General features: G+C 46.0%; 1 protein-coding gene across 5 annotated transcripts in view; it reads right to left on the bottom strand.

Moving 5' to 3' along the window:
- Positions 1-6,749: 6,749 nt before the first annotated feature.
- The window catches only part of PTPN3 (protein tyrosine phosphatase non-receptor type 3), a 119,563-nt gene continuing 111,646 nt past the window's right edge, over positions 6,750-14,666 (bottom strand). For all 5 annotated transcript variants that reach the window (XM_063081761.1, XM_063081763.1, XM_063081762.1 and 2 more), the window contains 4 exons: positions 13,439-13,567; positions 12,434-12,579; positions 11,803-11,938; positions 6,750-10,276 (listed from right to left, as the gene is read on the bottom strand). In XM_063081761.1, the coding sequence (XP_062937831.1) occupies positions 10,199-10,276; positions 11,803-11,938; positions 12,434-12,579; positions 13,439-13,567 (489 nt within the window). In that variant the 3' untranslated portion in view covers positions 6,750-10,198. The remainder of the gene's footprint in view (positions 10,277-11,802; positions 11,939-12,433; positions 12,580-13,438; positions 13,568-14,666) is intronic.

Genomic DNA, 14,666 nt, shown 5'->3' with positions numbered 1-14,666 from the left:
AAATGCTGCTATGAACATCCTTTTTAGTTCTTGATAGTATGAAGAACAGAGAGAGGACAGCTTTTTCTGAAGTGAATAAGTTGGCTTGAAAAGAATATGATAAAAAAAAAAATCGTTGGTTAGTGCTCGCCTGAGGCAGTTTAAATTTACTTAAGCAGGGAAAGATAGAAATAAAGGAGGTTGGTGGGGCACGTAGGAGGAAAAAAGTTCAGCTCTTCAGCCCTTGTGCTCCTGCACTTGTGGATAACGCCTGCACAAGGCAGAAACAGAATTCCTACAAGCTCTTTGCAATTGAGGACAACCCAGATTTGATGCACGAATCCAACTACTTAAGGACTATAGCTTTAATATTTACTTCGGAATGTATTTTTCTAGAATTTCCTTAGTTGTTTCTGTTTCAAGTTACTGAATTTTGTTTTTTGTGGCTGGCCGTACAGGGATCAAACCCTGGACCTTGGTATTATCAGCACCAGTCTAACCAACTGAGCTAACTGGCCAGCTCTCAAGTTACTGAGTTTTTATGGTAGTTTATAAATAGTGTGTCTTTTGTTTAGAAATTTGACTTAGTGGCCTTGATTACTATCAAGCATGTTCTTATTTACACATCTTCCACGTTTGCCAGGTAGGTTTCTCACTGCAACCAAACCTCTGCATGTGGTCTCAGTGAAATCTAAGAACCCCAGAGTCCAGAGAACACCCTTCTTGTGGGCAAATTTTTTCTTGCTGTGTCACGTATATTTTAAAATATTTTATCTTATTTTTCTTCTCTCCCTTTTTGTTTTATTGGGTATGCTGATAGTTGTACCATACAGTTTAGTCCATAGAGTACAGGAAAATGAGACAGGATCATATAGAAAAAGAATTGAGGTCCAGAATTTGCCACTAGCTTTAACTGATTAGAGTTCTAGTTGACCCGTTTTGGGGAATGGTGCACAAATTTTCAGTTGTATAAGGAGAGATGATGAGGCAGGAGCACTATTATGTTTTAGAAGTATGAGAAGGATATGGAATAGCAAAAGGGGTGGATGATAGTGAACATTTGTTTGTGATCACCCAGCTTCTGCATGTAGAGACATCTCCACCCCATGAGGCAGAGATTACCTCCCACAACTCTCATTACAGATGCTGAAAATGCCAAATGCTTACATTTCCAGCCTCTCTTGCAGCTAGGCACGTGCACATGAGGTAGACTCTGCCAATGAGAGCATCTTCCCCCAACTCTGAATCATAACTCACAGATGCCAAGAAACAGTGATTGTGTAGACTCATTATGGTGAGCACGGTAGCTGCACGGCCAGGTCTAGCCAGTGTCCAGGGCTGGTTGGGCCTCAGTGGTGTCAGCAGCTCATGCCATGGTCTGTACTTAGGTGCAGTGCCAGTGGGGTCCTCAGGGACCAGGTGTGAAATGGAATTTTGACATTGTTACTGGCCACACCACTTTAGAAGCACAACCATTCCTGCATGGCTACTCCTACTTTTTTTTTTTTTTTAAATGGAAGTGAGAGAAGGCAGGGGAGAGACAACTTCTTCCATTATCCAGAATTGTCTGCTTGGCATTAAGTAAGGGAATGCAAGTTAAAGCCTCCAAGGCATGAGGCTTATTTTCAGCAAATGTTTGTTCAATCAGATCTTGGACTTCTATTGGGTGGCAAATGGGCAGATCTGAACACAACAGAAAGTGTGGACCCATTTCTTGGAGCATTTCATCAAAGATGTGGATGGAGTTCAAGTGGGGTAGAGGATTTCAGTGCAGGCCAGAAAGCCATCAACTACTAATTAGTTTTCGTTGGGGCTCCAGGACAATGCAGAAGATGGTTCTTGTGGTCTGCGTGAGGAAGCGTGGATGGTCACCACTGCCACCTTACACAACTCCAGGGGGCACTGTTCACACTGTCATCTATGGAGGACCAGAGATGGTGAAAATGGGAGGTTGTCCATGGAGCTACCTTGCTGAGTGATGGGATGCGTAACTCAGACTGGGTTGGAGTGAGGGCTGAAGGAAGACATGCTCCCCACCCACACTGAGGGGAAGGAGTGTTGCTGGTTGGAGCTGAAGGGTGCCAGGGTAAAGCTGAACCCTACTAAAAAAACCCGCGTAGTACCTGTACCAAGATCACCATCCAGCAGAGGATCAAAGCTGGGGACGTTTCCCCAGCCCCAACGGGCTGCCGCTTGTGAGCAGGCCTCCCCACCTTGCCTGTCTTACCATGGGGCTATAGAGAGAGTGAGGTCTCTGAGTTCAGACAGAGGAGGGGTGGGCAGAGGAAGGTCAGAGAGAACTTGGAACTCTGATTACAATTACGATAAAATACGAATTTGACTGTGCTATGGACTGAATTGTGTCACTCTCTGCCCCCCCCCCCATTCACATGTTGAAACCCTAACCCCCAATGGAATGGTATTTGGAGATGGGGCCTGTGGGAGGTAATTAGGTTTAGATGAGGTCAGGTGGGTGGGGCCCTCATTGTGGGATTAGAGTCTTTCTAAGGAGAGGAAGAGACACCAGGGCTTACCTTCCCCACTATTAAGGCCACAGCAAGAAGGTGGCATCTTCAAGCCAGGAAGAGGACCCTCACCAGGAACCAAACCAGCCAGCAGCTTAATCTTTGACTCCAGAACTGTGAGAAATAAATGTCTATTGCTGTATTAGTCCATTTCTGTTGCTTATAACAAAATACCTGAAACTGGGTGATTTATAAAGAAAACAAGATATATTGCTTACAGTTTCAGAGGCTGGGAAGTCCAAAATCCAGGCAACACATCTGGTGAAGGCCTTCATAGTGGTGCAGTGACCTAGGGGTCTCACATGGCAGAAATGGCAGAGAGCTCCTTGTGTGTTCTCCTTTCAAACACCCAGAACCACTCCTGGACCACTATTATTAACCCATTCACTACAGCATGGTCCTATAATCTAATCACCTCTTCAAAGCCCCACCTTTCAATTACTGTAATAGGATTTCCCACCCTCTACAGTTACAGTGGGAATTAAGTTTTGGGGAGACTTTCAACCCAAGGCAATTGCTTAAGCCACCCAGTTTAGTTTATGACATTGTGTTATGGCAGCCTGAGCAGACCAAGACAACTGCATATTCATCCCAGAAAGGCTATTTAAACAGCTAGATATGATTACAGAAATCACTGAATTTGAATGGATTAAAATGCAAAGAGGAACGGCACAAAAGAAAAGACAACTGCTGTGGCCAGTTGTGGTCTCAGGGCCCAGAAATGTCTGCACCGCTTTGAGAATAAAGTTTCATGGGCAGACACAGCTGCCCGAGACTCCTCAGACTGGTTACACACACGTGTGAGAAACATCCTCACCCATCCAAGGCCAAAGGACGGACATGGAGACACAAGGTACAGCGAAGCAAGACTTTAATTAGGGCCTTGCAAGGTTCGGGCATCTGACGTGCAGGCACACAGAAAAGGGCTTTAACAAGCAATTTATTTCCTCGTGCGCAAGTCCCTGCCTCCGCCTCCTCATTGGCTGAGAGTACTACGGGGTGCACAATCTTCCTGGATGTCTTAAGTACCCCAATTTACTACCCCCTTGTAGGAAATTTCTTTGTCTGAGGGCTCAGGACAAGCCTGGGGGAAAAAGGCCCACCCAAAACCCAAGGAGAAACGTTAGGAAATGAAGAGAACAATAAAGGGCTATTAACTCATTACCATCTCAAGGACAACTTTATCCATTTGAAGTCAACGATTAAGGACTGGTAAGGCATTACCATCTGAAGGAGAACTTTTATCTATTCAGCAACCCCTTTCTGAAAATGAATCACTTAGATTATTTTCTTAAAACATGTCCCTGACATCAGACTTTAGGGCCCAAGAGCAATCTCACCATCTTCCCTCCACCTAGTTCTCCTTGTTTGTGACACCCACATCCACCCAGCTGCCCAGCCTAGAAACTGGCCCCATCCTGGGCTTCTCCAGCACACCTGTCAGCTATCAAGTCACCACTTCTTCCTTTTAAAAATGTCTAGGCTACAACCACTTACCTCCATCCTCACTGCCACCATCTCTCCCTGGACCTCTGCCCTACATCCCAACAGGTGTTCCCTGGTTCCTCCTCTGGTTAGGACAATCATGTTGGAAACCGTGGGGCAGCCTCAGGGGGAATCCTGGAGCCTTCCTTCACCCCTAGAGGAATCGGGAGGCTTAGGGACTAACCAGCAAAGGATAAAAGGGTAGTCATGGATGAAGACTGGCCTGTATTATTTGCGGGTGGGGCATGGGTACAACTCTAGGGTTTCTAGAAAAGAGATTAGGTTTCTGTTACTGGTCCATTCTTACTCAAATGATTCATGTACATACCTAATAGACGGATGCTGATCCTGTCAGAAGCTGTTAATGCTATTCTTCAAGAAGGTTGGTCAGCCTTGCTTAAATGACAATCGCATTTGTGCCTGTGTGCTGGGGTCCCAAGCAGGGTAACTCCGCATAAATCAGCCCTTCAGTAGATTTGAAGTCAAGGAACATGCAGGGGAGGCTACTAATTGTGCCCTAATAATAATTTCCTCTTCTTCAATAAAACTCCTGAATTTTGGCCATGTAGAGTATCATCCTGAATAAAGACTATATTTCTTAACCTCCCTTGCAGCTGGGTGTGCCCATATAATTAAGTTCTGGCCAACTGTGTGTAAATCATAATAGCATATGCAACTTTGAGGAAGTATACTTAAAGGAAAGGGGCATTTTCTTTTTCTTTTTTTACCAGCTGGAATGTGGGTGTGATGGCTGGAGCCACATCAGCCATTTTGTACCATGAGGTGAAGGCTGTATGTTGAGGATAGTGGAGAGGTCAGATTGGAGAAGCCTGGGTCTCCAATGACAGTGGAGCTACTATAGCAGCTCTGGACTGCGAGAGTTCATGTACGAGAGAAATAAGTTATTTTGCTCAAGCAACCCTTACTTTGGTTCTCAGATTCAGAATTTGGTATCTAAAAATGGGGTGCTGCAAATAATATCTAAAATGTGGCACTTAGTGGAATCAGTAGGCCAGCAGATGGCAAAGATACACATATTGCCTTTTATATAATGGCTAAACATTTGATGAAAGTGTTATCTGCAGTACCTTGGAAGATGAACCACATGCTGACTGAGGCCACAGCAACAGAGAAAATGGTGGGAGGGTGCAAAAAGTGGGAATGTTGCTTCTTGCTGCTTTTCACAAAGTCCTATAAACGTGAGATGAACTGGGGCTAGAGCCAGCTAGACTGCAAGGAGAGATGGGAGGGAATCCTGCTTTGCTCAGGGAGGCACTGTCTGTAACCCGCACTCAAAGTTGATTAAAGTCTTGAAGCACTGAAAATGCCAACTGCTTTTGCCCTCCAAACTGCAGCTATTAAGAGCAGTGACCTTGAAGTGACAGCCTTAGCAGGAGATAAGCCTGGGGCAGGAAGCTTTTTTCAAGACTTCTCTGCTAGAAAATGCAAACTAGGTAGCTCTGAAGATCAAATTAGGGGAGTTACCTTCCCATCTAAGCTTTTCTTTTAGGTAGCCTCAAGATAGCCACCTTTAAGTTGAGAAGGCATGAACAGAGCACCGAATGCCAGGGTCTAGACCAGATCTTTTGCTGTGGGCACTTGATGGAATTTTACTGGCAGAGAAACCACAAGCCTCGTCTTCCAGGAAGAAACCCTGGAAACTCCCCCCAAACTGCCTGAAGTGTAAGCAGACTACAAAAGCTATGCTGTCCCCAAGAAGGCCACCCTCTGCAGTCCCACCTTGGCTATGGCCAAGGAGGTCAACAGAGTCCCTTCCAGAGAACAAGACTGGACTGTCAGGCTATTCCTGCACAGTGGTATCTGATATCCACTTGGAGCAGTGACTCCACATTTCCTGTTCTCCCCTCTCATGAGTGAGTTTTCAATGGCTGTTGTCCTGTTCCTACTTCACTACTGTTTATGGGATATCTTGGGCGAACATGACTTGTCTTTTGGTTTGTAAGTCACTAGACCACAAGAATCTACCTAGAGCTGACAGAGAAGACTGCAAATCACCCAGTGGTGATTTTAGCTTTAGCTCCAGGCTGTAACTGGAAGGAGTCTGGTTCAACCCCTTTGGGAAGAAGAGGAATGGGCTCCATGTGGGAAAGAAGGGCAACCAAAGGGTTGTGCTACAGCAGAGACTACCCATTCTTTGTTTCCCAGAAACAGAACCTTGAATCTTAGTTAGGCACATGGTTTCTTGGAATAAGAATGACCTTTCCTAGATGCCCTTGCAGTAGGTATGGCCCTGTGACTAAGTTCTGATCAACAGAGGTATGACATCCAGGTGACATCCCATTAGGGAAGGGGTCTTGCTTTTTTCTCCTTCTCTTTCTCCATCATGCTGGCTGGCATGTGGACGAGACTGGAGCAGCCATTGTGGACCTCAAGGTAGAAACTGCATTCAGAGGATGGCTGAGGAATAAGCTGCACAGAATCTGGGACCCTGATGATCATGGAGCCACTCTGCAGCACCGCATGATAGAGGATAAACTTGTACTTTGTGGAGGCTACTCTTGTCATGACAGTGGAACCTAATTCTGATTGAGAATTTGCCACACAAGGTCAAGGCAGAGATGGGTACTGCGTGTGGGAGCTGGTGCCCCTAACCCGAGGGAAGATGAGACGGGCAGAGAACACACTCCTCCAAAAGAGTTGATTAAAAAAAGAAAAGAAAGAAAACTAAATAAAAAAGCATTTCCAGAAATCATTAGAATAAAAATGTCAACAGACAATAATCATGTTGCATAGCTTGAATGTTTTTATGTTGATCAAATTGTTTTTCAGCACAGTCATTGACAGAACAGGTTAGAACGGAAAACACTCCAAATTTACAGAAGAAATATTGCTAATCAGTTAAGATACTTTTCACAATGATATAACTTAACACGAATGCTTTGGTTGCTCCAAACAGAACGTGATGGTGGGACAGGCTGGCCATATGAATCCCATGCGTCCGGTTCCCCAGGCCGAGGTCACAGTTTTTGCCATCTTTACTGAGACTGCTCTCGGTTTAGGATGGCAGGCAAGAACCAAAGGGTGGCAATCCTGGTCTTCTCATTCAACAGTGCCAAGGTCTGAGGGACAATCTCTTGGGGACAAGTCACGAACAATGTGATACATATCTCTCTAGCAGCTAGACAGCTTTGGTTTAGGAATCATTTCGATTCTCTGGAATATCAGACTCCCAGCATGATCAATCTTGAGCTCATTTAATCTAGCCCAACTTTCCCTTTTTACGTATGAGGAAAGTGAGGGCCACAGGCGACACATCTTTGCAAGTCCAGGTCTAGACCCAAGTCCTGCCTCACAATCCTTCCCCATTGATGCTGGCCCTTTGTTGCCTCTGGAGAATGAAGAGGCTTGTTGCTTACTCTCAGATGATTTCTGAGGAACAAAAAATGTCAACCACCAACACAGTAGCAGTAGCATCTACAGGAATCTATAAGCATATTTAAGTATAAATTACCGTGGGAGGAAACTAAAGACCAGTACAAGTGTGTGATCCAGTCACCCTGCTCCTTCCTTCTCCACGGCCAAATCGAGTTGAATCTTTCTGAAAAGTCAAAACACCAAGTGCATGTTTTAGAGTGACACCAGTGGGAATCTCCCATCCTGATTAAGTCAGCACATCAATGTGTCTAATTAGATCTTCCAGAAAGCGCCAGAATGTAGGATGTAAATGTCTTCTCCATTCACATCCAGCCAAATTTCCCAGGCAAAATATTTATCCTGATTCTGATGCAGTTCCTCACTGAGAACTAAAAAAGCCTTCTTAAGCATAATTGCTTCAGAGTATAAAGTGGTGAAATAGAACTCATGAGTTACGGATTTTATTTGGTAATATCTACAGTATTTATTTGTACATTTTGCTCTTTCAGATAATTCTCTTGTCTTGTTCTTCCCAGTATATCATGAATTTTGTTCCTGGCAACATCTGCTGGCTCTGAACTGCTGACCTGCATAGTGGCAGAAAAAGGCCAGCTGCAACCTTTGGTATGCTTTTTTAGAAATTAATGGAACCATAACAGCAGCATTTCTGCATCCATATTTAAACGCTTTGTTTTAAAAAATATAACAAAACACCAATCTCAACACATTTAGACTTCTTAAGCTTTTTGCACACGTGATGACGCATTTTTAATCAAATGGCAACGATTTACTAACTATCCTGATGGCATTTAAATTTACGCCAGCATCCCCTTCTCTTTTTGGTGCTGTGCAGAGAGAATTTTTCTGTGTCCAGATTGGACAAAGGTACTGTTATGATACTCCTGTGTGCCCTTGCTCTTCCCTTCTAGAAGAAAAGCATTTTTCTACTTGTTTGTTGTGTTTTTGAGCTAATTACTGTTAACTTTTCCAAGTAACTCATCCATGGCAGTGCCAGTTCATATTCCAGCTGATGAAAATTCACACTAATACATGATCTTATTCAATCCTCACATTCAACCTAGAGTCCTAAGTATTTTTTGTCTTATTTTGCAGATAGAGGTAGAGCTCCTAAGTTACTAGGCCTAGAGTTAGTTACTGTTGAATGGGATCTGGAACCAAATCTCCTACTCCTCAGCTCCAAACTTCCTGGTGTTTTTTGTTCCACGATGTGGGGTTACATCACGGTGTAACACTGTCTTTTAGCAGTAAAATATCCATAGGGAAAAGATGGAAAATATATAAGTAAATATGCTAGTTCTAAAGATAAACAACTTTTAGAAACCTGCCCACCCCTGTGTAGGTCTTCATCCATTTCGCAACCAGGAAGATGAACTAGTTAATTGGTCCAGAGTTTGCTAAATGTCAAAATGGTTTCATTTATGTGCACTATGATATGAAAGCATTCTTTTTCTATAAATACCGTTGAGAAACTGTTTTAGCTTCTTCTGGAAACATAAAAACTGCTATTAAAAAATACCACATTAAAATGTTTATGTAATTTATTTTCCTTAAATAAATTTGCTACAATCCTGTCACAAATTAAAAAAAATTTAACACAGTATTCACAAAGGCAGAATTCTTTAAGACAATCAAAATCATGGTGTACTTAGAATAAATTAACATCGAATTGTGTTTATATTCAGATGGTCTGATCCTCTCCTTTGAAATGAAATGGAGACCATTGTAACTGAGGGTGAATGAAGCCATTTGTTCTTTTATACAGAGACTCATTCTTTACATAAACTCAACAGTAATACGAATCAAGTTAGGAATCCTGAGAAACACTCACCCAAGGGCACACACACACGTACACACACCCGCGGACAACCCTCTAGAAGCTGGGTTTCCCATGGTTCAATTACTAGACGATCTTTTCTCAGAAGGGCCAAAGATGCTGAATATTTAGATGATACTGTCCCATCTCCCCTCAGGAAAATTGTAACGTTTCAAGTGTAGTAGCTTGAAGTAGCAGCAATACATGTAGTAGATTCAGTAGTCAGTGATTCCAGTCCTGGGTTCTGAGTATACAGTAGGAGGCAAGCAGAGGCAAGAGACACACCTGCTTCTAAAACTAAGACACATAATGACAAGAAGACATGGAGAGTCCTAATTCTCAGAGTCGCAGCTGAAAATTCACCTGAACATACATTACCAATCTGGTTCAGGCACGGAGTGTGACCCTGAGAGGGATTAATGCGGGGAGAAAAGCAGGGGCGTTCTGGACACGGTTCTCAGAAGCACGAGTATCGGAAGTGGCAGGGAGATGGGACAAAGGAAGGGAGGGCAAAAAAGGTGCTGCTTGTCCTTCAGCCTGAATTCCCACTTCCCTGCCCTTCAGAACATTCATCAGGGTTTCCATAGCCTCAGGGGCAAGTGGACACAACTGTTCCAGCTTTGCCTAGAAGCACAGAGACAGCCCTTATAGTCCTACACACATAAACACACAGAACATCCAAGCAGCCCTAAATAGCCAGACCATCTCGTTTCTGGGAGGTCACAAGCACTGCTCGCGTCCCCTCTCAATGGGTCTGGTGATGTCCAGCGAGTAAGGCATCAGGACGGGCCCCAAACTGAGTTCCTCCTTTGCTTATTTCTCACCATAGGAATATGGGCTAAATGCGCCCTAACTGCATGCGTGTATCTACACCAGTTCCTATGTACACGATACCTTTTCTACAGAAAGTTAAAGTGCCTGGGTTCAAATGTGCTCATTCCTTTCCCGCAGCTAAAAAGGATGCTCTTGGGAAAGAGGAATGAACATTTTCACAGTCATCTTAACTGGGATCCAGCATTGGGACTAAGCCTTCTTCATACACGCGCAGAATCGCTTCACACACAAACTTGTACTGGCTCTGGAAAAGAAAAGAAAGCTGTCAAGGCCGGCAGCTCCAGGAATGGTGCATCCCACGATGGATGTGGTGAGTCTCTTGCATTGTTCATAAATACTTGCTAAGTGCCAACTCTGAGCCACATAACAGGTAAACAGAGTGGAGAAGACCAACTGTGAACTCAGAATTCCTACGTATTGGGGGGAAGGGCTGCTCTCACAGAGGCATGGGCAAAGTGTCATGGAAACAGAACAGCAGGAGGACTGGCATTCTGGGGCAGTCGGGGAAGGAGTGCAGGTCCTGCAGGGCGGCCATTCTAGTGTAAGAAGAAGTGTGGCTGTCACGAGACCGGCACGGCCATTCTGAGAAGCATAGTCAGGGTCCCTGGATCCTGGCCCAAATGTTGCACCTCAGGAGGAGGGGCTGAACAGGTGGGCTGGGACCTGGCTGTGGAGCACCTTGCACTGACTGGGACAAGCTGTCTGGACTTTGTTTTAAAAAGAAAAGCCACTGAAAGCTGCTCTGCTAGATATGGTTATTTAAATGAACACACACCTAAGAAACATATTTTAGTGAAGTGTATGGGGGGAAAAAAAGGCATTTAGACCAATCTTCTCCAGCTAGAAAAATCTACCAAGGTGACAGACTTTTTTCTTTGTAGCCAGCAATGAGGTCTTGCATACCACAAAAATAGGCAGAGAATGGCCTTAATAACATAAGCTGATTTTTTTTTCCTCTTAACCAGATTTCCTGAGTACAAACTAATATAAAACTATAAGAGCTCATAATCTATTAAGGAAATCTCATAAACTTTGTTCACAAGCTTGTGAGGACAGAGAGCTGGCTGGGACACGGAACACCTGCTCCTTTCTTTGCTAACTCCTTCTCATCCATCCTGACAGGCCACTCCTCCAGGAAGCCTTCCTTACCTGTTATCTGTTGAATGAAACATAGGACAGTCCCCATTTTGCAGATGGGGAAGCTGAAGCTAGAAGAGATGTTAAGGGCCCATCCAAAGGTGGCCCCGTAGGGTGGAGCCTGACTCATTCTCTTCCCACACCACCTTACTGCCCGCCCCTCTTGCAGAAAACCCCAAGATTTCCTCTTGAGGACACCTGCAGTCTCAAGTACCCAGGTGTGACAGAGGTGGGAGAGAGCCCAAAGGAGGAGAGTAGGGCCATGTGAAATGTCTGCTGGGCCAAAAGGGTCAGTCAGGCCCAGGCAGTGGGGTGGAACCCTCGGTGGCCTTGCTTGCTTCTGATGGACAAATGATGGGCCAGAGGTCTACAGTGCAGAATGCAGCCAGGCCTGCTCCCTGGCAGAGCACTGGCAGGAAATAAACCACAGAGGCAGCAGAAGTGTAGGCAGCACAACTCAGAGGTTAGGTGGGCACGGGCTTTGGAGTTATGCAGCCCAACAAGCTCTGTGACCTCAGTCAAGTGACTTGGTCCCCTTGACCCGTAAGTCCCTCCACTTGGGCCTGGTCCAGGGAAAGTGCTCAGGAAGCGTCAAGCCATCATTATTACTTTTACCATTAGAGTTCTACTCACTGATGTCTGCACCATCATGGCACGCTGGTCTCGCATTTTTCGGACAATATCCAGTGGGTAAACAGGCAGGTTCCTCTCAATTAAGCACATGGCTGTTTCCATAGTGACCAACACACCGGTTCGACCTATTCCAGCACTGGAGAGGGGAGAAAAGCAGACACGTGGGATATGCCTGAGCAGCATCTCTGCAGGACCCCGCTGGACTCCTAGCAGCTCCCACATTTACTCAGAAGGAACTTCCTTCGCTTGGCCTTCAAGAATACAAAACACACACGCAGGGTGTGCTCTCCAGCAGGCTGGAAAAGCCTGTCCTCATCTATCTGAGCCTGGGGCTTAACAACCAGTGGAAGGAAACCTGCTGTTGAGTGGAAAGTCCACTCCGTACTGTGAAAATCAGAAGATGTAAGGACAGAGGAAAAGGTGGCAGTGGGACTTTCTTCTGAGCTACACTCACAAGTTTATGATTTCATGAAATTCCACATCTTTTGAAATAATGAGGAAATAAGTACTCACGGGTAAGAGCACACAACTTTGGGGGATTTAGGGTGCGTTTGGTGTCGGCCAATTTTCTCCAGGCCTTTCCCAAGGGGTGCAGGTATTCCAAACAAAACAAAACAGCAAGTCCTAGTACCTGCAGTGAACTAAGACAGGTTCACCATCCACTCTCAGGGACCTCACATAGGTTACAAATTCCAGAAAGTCTGAGGAGTCATCAGGCACGCCATGGTCAGGCCATGCAACGTACTGGAGATGTGTCACTGTGTGCTCCTCCCCAGTCTGTGGAAAATGCAGTGGCCTTGGTGAGTCAATCCAGATGATAGGCAAGAGGACCCCAGCCCCATCCCAGACACCAGCCAGGGTGGCCCTGTCTACTGCCACTCCTTCTTCCACTGTGCACAGCCCTGCCGTGGCCCCTACCAACTCCTGCCCCCGCCTTCCCTAGACACTCTCCTCTCGGGCTCGGCTCAGGCCACCTCCTGTGGGACAGCCTCCTCGGCCACTTCTGCCCACGGCGATTTTGTCTGTTCGCTCCTATGGTACTTGCCCTTGAGGCCACATATGCTGGCTCTTTTTACTTATTTTTTTATTGTGGTGAAATATACATAACATAAAATTTACCATTTTAACCATTTTTAAATGTACAGTTCAGTGGCAGTCGGTACATTCACAATGTTGTGCAACCATCACCACTATTTCTAGCCCATTATACAATAACTTCTCATTTTCCCCTTCCCCAAACCCTGAGCAATCACCGTTCTACTTTCTATGTTTATGAATTTTACTATTCTAGGTACTTGATATAAACGGAATCACACAATATTTGTCTTTCTGTGACTGGCTTATTTCACTCAGCATAATGTCCTCAAGGTTCATCCATGTTGCAGCATGTGTCAGAATCTCCTCCCTTTTTAAGGCTGAATAATGCTCCATTGCATGGATGGATGGCATTTGCTTATCCACTCACCTGTTGGTGGACACCAGGCTGTTTCCACCTCTTGCCTGCTGTGAACGGTGCCGCTATGAACCCTGGGCCCCAGTTCTTTGAAGGGCAGTTTTCTACATTTACTGACATGCTCACTGGTGAAAACAAAGCACACCTGACCCTCCACCGTGCCCCCCTTGGACCGCTGCTCACCTCGGCGTTGGTGACCAGCATTTTTCGGGACACGTAGGCAATGGTGCAGTCCTCTGACTGACACCGGATGTGAAAGCAGCCATGGTCCATGACATCGGGGGGATCGGGCCAGTACTGGTGACATTTAGTCTGAAAGGAATCACCGAGTGTGAGTTAGCCTCCTCTGTGGGGGTGTGTGCGTAACCAGTAACCCCGGACAGACGGAATGGTCAGGCGTCGGCCTCAGTCCTCTCATGCACACCCAGTGAGAGCTGAGGGGAGGAAAACTCTGGCCAAGCCAACCGGCTCTGTGTATGCTTTGGGCTGGCGTGTAGGTCAGAGTAAACTGAGGTGGGGATCAGCCTGCCAGGGGCCAGGCCACAGCTTCCCAATCAGCCCTGGGCTGGAGCCTGGAGAAAGAGGACAAGAAACTTATCTTCTTCCCATCAGGGTCCATTCACTGGAAGAACAGCAGAGGCCTCAGACACGGGGCCTTGGCTATGAGCAACCTCTACTCGAACTGCCCCCATCCCAGAACACATACAAGCCAACTCTAATCTCTCGGGCCCTTCTCTGCTCTCAACAGCGCCTCCTACCTCAGCCCCCTGCAGCACCCACCCCAACCCCCTTGAGGTAGGAGGCCCCGGCGGAGAGGAGTTCAGAGCACGCATCTGGGTGTGAGAACTCCACTGGAATCATGTCCTGCCTCACTTGTCAGCCCTACGACATCACATGTTTTACTTAACCTCTCTGATTTCCACGTTTCACATCGGGAAGATGGGGACAGCACCTGCCTCACGGATGGTGACAGATGCTGGAGACAGTGTGCGGTGTTGAGCCCACTGGGGTGGTGGGGGATGGGGGGCAGGTGTCAGGTCAATTCTAGTCAATATAATGGTCAGGCCATTATTCCTGTTGTTATGGATTCCACATCAGCCTGAGTAAGGAATATCAGAGATTTCACAAAAATCTAGATTAAGGAAATCCCCCCACTGAGATGAATATCCGTTTTCATTTGAACAGCAACTTGGAGGCCCTCAAATGCTTTCATAGGTGACTCCCCATGAAATGACGCTCCCTATACAGCAGACAATGAACCCAGGGCTCAGCAGGGTCTAGCGACTTACCCAAGGCCACAGTCTGGTACTCTCCCTCCACACACCGCAGTGACTCTCCATATGGCTGTGCTTTCCCCAGACTGACCGAACCCACCACCCTCCCCACTTTCTATTCCCCCTTCCAAGCCCTG

This window comes from Cynocephalus volans, chromosome 17, assembly GCF_027409185.1.
Source record: "Cynocephalus volans isolate mCynVol1 chromosome 17, mCynVol1.pri, whole genome shotgun sequence".
Lineage (NCBI taxonomy): Eukaryota > Metazoa > Chordata > Mammalia > Dermoptera > Cynocephalidae > Cynocephalus > Cynocephalus volans.
The sequence above is the reverse complement of the archived record's forward strand: the minus strand, read 5'-3'. Positions and strand labels throughout refer to the sequence as shown.